Consider the following 10,509-nt stretch of genomic DNA (forward strand, 5'->3'; position numbering starts at 1 on the left):
TTGATAATAGATAGCTTCTTTATTTTCTTACCTATAATAGCAATGTACTTGCATTTTGCTACCAGAATATACATTGTATTTTGTGTGGTATAACTCAAAAGTGTTTGCTATAAGCCTACAACAAATAAAGAAATGTAAGTCTGTTGCTATTGTGAGTAAATAAATGTAACTCTCTTTTTATGTCTAAAGAAAGTGTAAGTATGTTTCTATAATGAGTTGCATATTGCTCTTTCTTATTGGTATAAAGAATAAAAAGTAAAGTATGTTGCCGATATTGGTAAAACAGTAAATAATTTTTTTTTGCAAATTACATCCAAATGGTTTTCTTTAAAGGTTATTCATTATTAAAATGCGACTGCCACTATTTGTTAATCTCAATGCTCTTGGAGCAAGTAAAAAATGTCGATATAAATATAAAATATAAATAGCAGGAATAACATGTAAAAAATGAGCAAAAACCCAAACTACTTAAAACCCTAATTACCGTTTTTTCAAAAAAATATTGGTTGTTTAATGATGATTACAATGGTTTAAACTGGCAACCGTTTTAATAATTATAAGCTTGTCAGTAGTTTGTTGTTTGAATAGCATGTTAATATCTCTTCTCTTTTCTCTAAACAAGTACTCTCTATATGCCACATCATCCTCTAATCTAAAATTACGCCACATGTCATTAATTTAATAGATGTTTGACTTTTTTAGTATTTATTATATTTTTTAAAATTTAAAATATTAACGAACTCATAAATCCAGAAATGTTAATTCTAATTCAAACATTCAAATAAATTCATAATCCGATTCTTTTGGTTACAATATTAGTTGCCTTTTAAATATTCAAACTCAAATCTTATTCTAGTTTTAAAATGTTATTTTATGTTGTCTACCAAATCAAATAAGTTTTAAATCTTTCAGGATTTCAATTAATCCCAAAAAATCAAGATTATATTACTCTACATACCTTGTTTATACGCGGTTCTCCATTTAAATCCTTGTTGCTATCACACGGTTTTGTCCTTTGATCTAATTGACAAAAAAATCTTTTGCTTTCACGTCTTCATTCTCCATGACTTCTGCAAGAGAGACAACATACTAAATCAGGTTAGTCCATCTTCAATCACCACTAATAATCATCTGTTTGTAAGAAAAGTTAATACCAATGCACTTTTACTATGTACTTTTGTGTGATTTTTTGCCTAATAATTAATAGGGTATTGAAAACACACACACACACACACCTACAATTAAATATTGAACACCCCACATATATAAGTGTATACACATCCATAGTAGTAAATTGACCATTATACCCTTGATATGGAAAGCTTTCAATTTTTTGTACATTCAAACTGATATGTACTGTTTTCTATAAGCAAATTTCAATAAAAGCATTCAACTTTGCAAAAAAAAAATCATTAATAGCATCGTACTTTGAAAAAATGAATTTTTCGGATTCTTTTTAGATAATCTGGAAAAGTTTCATATTTTTGTACACTAGAGTTCATTAATCAGACATTTTTATGTAAACAATTCCGTTAACAGAAAGTACATTGTCATTTTATTTCACACATAGGTCATTAATAGCATTGTACTTTTAAAAAATAATGTTTTTGGATTATTTATAGATGATATGGAAATTTTTTAATGAATTGTACATTCCAACTGATTTGTAGGACAAGAGTAGAGAATGATTGAAATTATTGATTTTAGATATGAATGGTTATTTGACCAATAAAACAAAGAAGTGTTTTAAAATTTATGTTAAAAGACTTTTCTTATTTTATTTATCAAATTAATTTAGCTTTACTTACAATCAAAAACACATTGCTTTTTATTTTGTTCACAATTAATATTATTTTTTGTCTGTATAATAAATTTTTTGAACATACCAACCGTGGTTTCCATGAGTTATAACCCATTAAATAAATACTTGAGATCATAGTTTTTTTTGGGCACAATTTAACCTTGTATACCTTTTTAGTTCTCTTTTGTTTGATTTTTTTTGATAATATGTAAGACACATGAGGCCTTTTGTGTTCATAAAAAGTTTTAAGTGAACTTTGTAACTATGAAGCTGTTAGAAGATGGCTATGGGCCTATCTATGGCTACTCCGACTAAAAATTTAAAATGAGCATTCTAACTAAACAGTTTTAAATAGGCCTTTTTTTTTTTACATTTTTATATTATGAGGTCTATTCAAATTATCAATTGCATTATCCATCCTTTAAGTGTCCAAGTGACAACTAAAAGTTTTGATATAATCTCAACTCAATCTAAATAATGATTTTTTTTGGGGCTATATTCATGAGGACGATGAAGGAGAGACAAAGTAGGCAATGTTTAATTTTTCGGGCCCATGTATATATATTTTTAAAAATAAAAAACTTATAATAGCGATAACAACCATTTTTTTTTCTGACTCGTTTAGGGCATTTGAGGATATTTAAACCGTTAGGTCCGACCCCGGCTATATTACATATGCCATCATCACAATGACATGATAAAATAATATGTTAGTTTGGCTCGTTTAAACATATGTTTTTAAAAAAAATTATGTGGTGTTATATATTTAAAATTAGGTGATTGAGTGTTTGATGAATTCTTACTATCAAGACTAACTAATAAAATCGTCAAAAAAAAAACAAACTATAATAGTAGAACAAGTTATATACAACAAATAAAACATGTGATTATTCTGCCTTAAGAATCACATTTGTTATAAAACCTTTTTTTTTTTATTTTTTTTTATCTATTTCAAGATTAAATTATTTTCAAGTAATTACTTTTCTATCAAACACTACAAAACTAATTTTTATGATCTTAATTCAAATGATAATGTAACACTCCAAAAATCAAAGAAATTTAAAATTTTCAAAATCAACCATTAATCAACATTATTTACAAAAAGAGTCATTGTTTCAAAAACATTATTTCAAAATCATAGTTGTCCCAAGACCCAGTGACATAATACAGGAAGTTGTGTACGATCACGTATTCGCTTTCCCAACGATCCTCTGAAGTACCTGAAACCATAAATTAAAACTGTAAGTCAAGGCTTAGTGAGTTTTCCCAAAGTACCAACACACATATACATATAACAACATATACTTGGTCCACAACTTAAAAGACTGGATTACCCCTAAGCCCACAATATGAGTCTGGCATGCCTATCGCGCCCTCAACTCATATATGAATTGCTCCAGAGCCCACAACATAAGTTTGGCTTGCCCTCGGGGATCATAACTTATGTCTGGATTGCTCTCAAGCCCACATCATAAGTCTGGCTTGCCCTCGGGGCCCACAACTTATGTATGGATTGCTCCTGGGTTTGTTGGCTACCATCAAAAGAAGTAAAACCTCAACCCAACATAATATGTCGACATATGAAACAAATAAACATACACATAGAACCAAAAAATACAGATAATCATACAGATTTACTAATTAGCTACAATCTAACATAATACTATCTTAACCAAGATAAATAACCTAGTGGGTCGGTATTGGTGCCTTCCACCCATGGGTATAGTGAGGAAAACGCACCTCTCAGTATGAATGCAGTCTGAATAAATCCATGCTCCGACAACCGGCTCAACCCGACTACTAAATATCAAAATATTTCCCATTCTAAATTAATAACATTTTCCCAAAATACCCTTGGTCAAAACTGGTTAAACTCAACAAGTCAACCGAGTCAACCCAGCCGAGTCAGCTCAGGCCTCTTATGCGGGGCGTACTCCAGATATACGAGAGGCGTACTCACGGTCCGAGGCATCAGGGCTCAATCTGCGTACGCGCAACGTACCATTTGGTATGCCCAGCGTATGCACATGTTTTCTTCTTAACAACTTAAGTTGTGGTGTTATGGGAGGAGTCAATTGTGAAATGATTCCATGTTCCTTGAGATAGTCGTGGAACTCGATACTGAGATACTCACCACCTCTGTCAGATCTGAGCATCTTTATCTTCATTCCTAATTGATTCTCGACCTCATGCTTAAACTCTTTGAACTTTTCAAAGGTTTTCGATTTATGTTTTATTATGTAGATATAACCATATCTGTTATAATCATCTGTAAATGTCACGTATTATTGATTAGCATCTCTTGTGGTGGATCTAAATGGGCTACACACATTCGTAAAGATTAGATCCAATAATCTTTCACCTCTTTCACATGTTCCAGTGAAAGACGATTTTGTCATCTTGCCCCATTCATATATGAACTCATCAGATTGATGAGTGGATTAAGGAGTAGGTACGTGAATACTCTCAAGCACCATGACGAGACCCCATCCTAGAGTCGCCGACCGATAAGGCGATATCTGTATTGGTTCCACGGGTAGCCCGACATGCAGATAAGATACATCTTACATAGGAGGATCTTTGGTCATGGAGGAGGGATGTTGGATTGATGACTGATAGAGTTCGTGAGCTTGCACAGGGACGAGATATTGACGAGATGAGAGTCTTTCATGCCTATGGTCATATTGAGGAGGCTTATGATGAGATCCAGTCACAACAACTTGAGATAGGAGTGTTGGAACAAAGTTTAGAGGACTTAGAGTAGAGGGTTATAGTATTATGTGGTGATGATCAATTACCTTTATTATCATATTACACAGTTGGTTACGTTGGTGGTAGTGTATTTTGGGATCTGGTGGTAGCTCTAGCTAGGAAAGCTAGAAGCTATATTTTTGGGTTTGAAGAATGGAAAAGCTGTAGGCAGATAATAGTATAATGTTATATCTTTTGTATGTAATATAGATGTTTTTCCTCTTCAAACCACAGTATTTTTGTGTGATTTTGAAAGATCATGTTGTATAAAGTTAAACTTGTAATCAAACTTAAGTAAATATATGAAAATAGGTGTATCACGAATGAATATCTTGCATTGTAAAATGATTACGTGCCATATAACAAACTTACTCGATTGGTATTTTTTTCTTTGTGACGTTCAAATTTTTCTAACCCTCAGGAATCAATAAGTAAACGATATTTTAGATCAAATATTATGAAATGATTACGTGCCATAAATTGTGCAACTATAAGAAAAAACAGATTTATCAAATATTATGAATTGATTATTACAAAATTAAATAAAACATAATATAAATAATGATCGTTTTGACTCTTCAGTTTTTTCCGTCATCACAAGTTGTCCTCCGTCCAAACTTTGAATACCACTAAGTTTCTGGATAATTTGCAACCATTTGGCAACCTTATATTATATATATGGTATGTCGTGTAAGATTACGACTTTCTAAATTTAATGATATTAAAAAACACAATTAGGTAACAAAAAAGTTATACACATAAAAACCTTATGATAAATACTCCCCTTAGAGGGCGGTCTTTATTTTTTTTGGTAAATGGTTAAATACTATGACTTTTAAGAATACATGAAAATTATGCACTTTTCAAAAATTTGTTTGAAATTTTTTATGTGATTTCACACTATTTGTAAAAAACCATATGCATTTTTTACAAGCAATCGGGTATTTGAAAGGTATCTATATCTCACTTAACATTGCAAAAAGAAAATCTAATGACTTATCTGAAAAAACATTAAAAAAATCTTACAAAAATTCTATATAAAATAAAAGAAATTAAATTGCTTTCTATTTTTTATGTCTATAAATAATAACTATTTACTTATTATTAAACTTAATTATTAATGCAAGTATATATAAAATTTAGCTGTTTGAAAAAAATATTAATGCAGTTTTATATACTTTAATACAATGCCCCACGTTTTGTTTATTGGCAATATTATTTATTTATTGATCTGGCAATATGGGTGGTTGTCGCAACTCGCAAGCTAACACTACTGTATATTCAATTTAAGATCGAATAATACTGTTAAATCCAATAATAATAATAATAATAATAATAAATCCATTGAAAATTTCTTTCTATCTTCTTATCTTTTTAGCCGACATTTTTGATGTTCAAACCGACCTTTAGCTTTTCATTATACATTTTCCAGACTCTCTCTCTCTCTCTCTCTCTCTCTCTCTCTCTCTCTCCATATATCATCGTCAAGCAATGCGTAAAGCTACCTTACGCTCACGTCCAAGCCTATCTAGTATATTTACATCATATAGTTACGAACAATATAAACAAAATTTCTTATTATCATGGTATACAACTTTATCAAAAGCATATCACTTTTATACACAAAGGTTTTCTCACTTTTTGCGGGCTATCTTTGCCTTAAATTGTGCACCAAGATAATGCATATTGACAAATTACACCCAATTAAAAGATTTGGAGAAACCCCTTAAAAACATTTTCTTAATTGCTAATTATTTCAACAAATAACACATGCATTTGGGTTCTCCTCTATGCTATGGTGTAATGGTGGTTGATAGTTGTAGTAGGTATGCATTGGAGGGTAATATGGTTTATAGGGCATAAGCATCCCTACAGATTGCTCTTGTGGGACACTTTTCTTTGCTTCTTCTTTCTTAGGCTCTTCCTTTGGGGCTTCTTCTTTTGAAGATTCTTCATTTGTGGCTTCTTCTTTTTTAGGCTCTTCTTTTTTGGGTTCTTCTTTGTTTTCCTCTTGCTTTGGCTCATCTTTCTTTTCTTCTTCTTTTTTCGGCTCCTCTTTCTTTTCGGGTTCGGGCTCTTTAGCGGGTCCTACAGATATTAAATACGTTGGCCAGAGTTTCCTGAGCTTACTGACGGCACTTATTGGATCAACCGTGCCAACGATTGTCAGGTTCTTCTCTTTCATGTTTATGGTGATCGAGTCAATCCCTACAAATCATATTCATGTTTATGATTACGTTTTTAAGTTGAAATTAATATAATACGTATGTGTTTTCATGGATGTTTAAAGAGTAGTCCATATTACTCATGTGACATGTTGAAGAGGTTGAAACGTATGATATGTTTTCTACTAGTATTTTGTTTGGTTTCCTATATATATACGACATGATAAAGGCAATTAACCTGATATTGCAACTTTGATAATTTCCACAATATATTATGTATGGCCAAAAAGAATTGGACATAATCTTGTTTCCTCTTTCAAGCAATCATCTCAATCAATTTGATATGGATGAGGAACAAACAAAAAGCTCCTAGCTAATTCTATCAATTCTCATATTATCTCATGTATTTATCGTGTTTTAATAAAATAAGTTTTTAAAAACTGTCGAAATCATATTGATTACAAATGGAAACAACACCAATCATTCTTTTTTATACGTAAGCATGAGACCCCCCATCATACGAGTCACTTATTATGGACCACAAAACATCCAGATACTTCCCTGACCTAAACCCGTAAATTCATATATTAACCTATTTTTGAAGTTCACTATTGAAAAAAAAAAAGTGAAATTAGTAAAAGAAAATATAGAAAATTAAAAAATGAGATTTTGATTTTTAAATTTCTAAATTTTAAGGGTCTAAATAATTAGATTTTGAGTTCACGTTAAAAATATAGCAAATTAAAATTTGAAAATAATATAAAGTTATATCAGTATAATTACAGTAAATGCTAAAAAGGTGAATGCCAAATGGAACATTATTTAGCCACATCATTTTTGGTGGTACAATGTATCAAGTGTCATTTTCTACCACCCATTGCTTTATTATTACAATATTTAGAAAAAAAACATGTACTATTAATAATGCATATAGCACAACTGTATATTACATGGATAGATGAAAAAAGACAAGTTTTAGTGGAGTAAAAGAAAAAGGAAAATTCATTAAACAAAAGGACAAATTTCTTTTTTGAATTATTTGAGATATGAAGTGAATCATCTTTGCCTTGTGGAACACAAACAGATAGAAATCATTCACAACTTTGCTTCTTTTTTACTTTTATTTTATTTTATTATATGAAAGTTATATTATTTGCATCTAAATTAATACGGGTTTATAGAAAAGTTATTTTATTTAACTACCAAATATTTTTACATATAAAATAGTTAAATGTACAATATAACAACTAATTATAAGTCAATTCTATTTTAGGCAAAGTAGACAAGTAATAACAACACTTACTAATTTATTTGATTTTATATAATATACTTTCACCACTTTTTACAAAAATAACAACATACTCTAGATTTCATAGTATTTGTAGTTTTAAGTATATTACCTAAAATAAACAAAACAAACAAAAAAAATAACAATTACTAAAACAAAAACAGGAACCGGATATGCAGATCATTATTATGAAAGTTTGCATTACCTTTTTCTTTCTTTTTTTCTTTTTTTGCTATTAGAAAATATTAAGGTTTTGTTTTCATATAAAAATTAAAATGACAAATTAAACATGTAGTTATACTCACTACAGTAGTGATAATTTCATTGCAAAATAATTATTAAAAATTGCCTGAATTTACGCATTTAAGCATGCATATTTTTTTGGTATATGATGATGAATAATATATAACGAAAACTACATATACAAAAATTAAAATCCTATACCTGAAAATGCTGCAACCGTCTTCATAGCTTTCCTCTTGTCTTTTTCATCATTCAAGTCTAACTTCAATATAAATTTCTGGAAATCGAATACAATTTCAAATAAATATCGATCAAACCCACAGTCAATTTATTTGATGTATTTATATTTCGGAAAATAAAAATAAACTTAATATATAATCAAAGTGTTAAGAAGAAAAGAAAGCAATGTCCGAATTTCTCATATTAAAAGTTCAGTCATAAACTAGTGGTTCTTGTTTCCAATAATTGTAATTATCTCAAAATTCATTCGAAAGCTACCATTCAACTTCATATATTTATAAAAATTGACACAAACATACGTATGCAAGCTTTCACTTTTGCGCATCAAAGTGCCATGTTTAACTTTAAATCCCTATAAGTTTAATGATGTTCATTCTAAAAGTATCTTTCCATAAGATTACGGGACCCATGTAAGAGTTCCTATTGTACAAATTAATTAACAACAAATAAAGTACATTCATTACATCACTATTACATATTTACATGGTACTTTTAGGGATTGATGACCATTGAGTGACTAATTATAGGGAGGTGAGAACATATATAAAATTCGCACAAATGTACACACAAGATCCTATGAGATCTAATGATTTAACGATTCATATAATTTCAAAACGTAATCGTAATTATAGCCTTTTGTATTGAAAGTGCATATGAGATCAAGAAAATGTTCTTATGTTGGAATGCGCAAAATGTTGAAATAGATCAAAGTAAAGGTGGGTCAACATTTTCTATAAGCAGAATAATAAGTACAAAAGTGAAATAAGAACGTAAATCGCATTTAAAATTCGTTTTTTAATAGGCAAAAATCAATCAAAAAGGATTTTTTTTTTCTTCAAAACAGAGGAAGGAGTTGCTTCAATTTTTAGAATCAAACGAATCCAAACTTGAAGTGGGTTTTCTAGAAACATAATTTTTACACTCAAATCTGTTTTAGAAATAGGAAAATCGAAAGAAAAAGTACACTCTTGGACACTTCGTTAAAAAAAAAAATCTTGAAAACAAGGGAACGAAGAGTGAATCAGATTCATGTGGTGCATTTGAAGCAGAGGCCCATTTGTGCTCTGTCTTTTATAATATAAGATTCATATGGGTTTCATATAAAACGAGATCTTAATTTGAAATTATTTTATTTGAAAACAAAAAGAACAGTAGATTTATAGAATCTCGGACACTGCATGAAGAACAAAATAACTTTTATGAAAGCATGGGAATGAAGAAAGAGTCAGATTCATGTAGTGCTTTTAAAAGAAAAGAAAAAAGAACCATTTAGAATCTGCTTTTGAAAAAAAAAATACACAAACACAAAGAAAAAACAGAGTACTTTGCAAACAGGGGAAGGAATCGGATTCATTTCAGGAAGCAAAAAAACGTATTTGGACTCTGTTTTTCAAACTGTAAAACTCCAAATAGAAACATAGAGTCATGGAAACATGAACAGAAGAGAATAGAACTTTAAAAACAGTGAAATGAGTTAGATTCATTCTGAGAATGGAATCGAATATTTCATATATACAAATAACCCATTTGGAAACTGTTTCTGAAAACAAAAGAATAACCCAAAAGAATTACAGAATCTTCGAAACATAAAAAGAAAAGAAGAAATGCATTAGATATGTCTTTGAGAATAGAATCTAACCTTCATGTGGATGTTTTTGAATTGGGTCCTCTGAGTTGAGAGAATTGCGATTGGAGTTGGAACCAAGAGAGTGAGAGATATGAAAGAGAGGAGAAGGTAAAGTGTAATATATAAATAAGCTTTATTGAAATAAGAGAAGATATGGGTGGAGGAATATAAAAACAAAAATTTGCAGAGTAGGAAAGAGAATTAATAAAATGCTGTTTTGATCGTGTAGGAGGAAACAAATAGTCAAATTCAAGAATTAAGAACTTAGAAGGAAGTAATAGTAAAAGAAAAGAAAATTTGCATGACAAATTTATATCTATTTTTATTGTATTCAATATTATTTTACGAGACTATTTTTAATCAAAGTTTTTTCCAAAATACAGATTTACAAACT

At 29.8% G+C, this 10,509-nt stretch overlaps 1 protein-coding gene across 1 annotated transcript; it reads right to left on the minus strand.

The window, feature by feature from the left end:
* Nucleotides 1–6,102: 6,102 nt before the first annotated feature.
* LOC111894603 (heavy metal-associated isoprenylated plant protein 39) lies at nt 6,103–10,281 on the minus strand. The gene is made up of 3 exons (XM_023890682.3): nt 10,128–10,281; nt 8,450–8,525; nt 6,103–6,760 (listed from the first exon to the last, which is right to left on the minus strand). Exons 1-3 carry the CDS (start codon nt 10,131–10,133, stop codon nt 6,309–6,311), a joined length of 534 nt encoding a protein of 177 aa, XP_023746450.1. The 5' UTR covers nt 10,134–10,281; the 3' UTR covers nt 6,103–6,308.
* Between the last annotated feature and the right edge of the window lie 228 nt (nt 10,282–10,509).

The sequence above is a fragment of the Lactuca sativa genome, chromosome 7 (genome assembly GCF_002870075.4).
Source record: "Lactuca sativa cultivar Salinas chromosome 7, Lsat_Salinas_v11, whole genome shotgun sequence".
Lineage (NCBI taxonomy): Eukaryota > Viridiplantae > Streptophyta > Magnoliopsida > Asterales > Asteraceae > Lactuca > Lactuca sativa.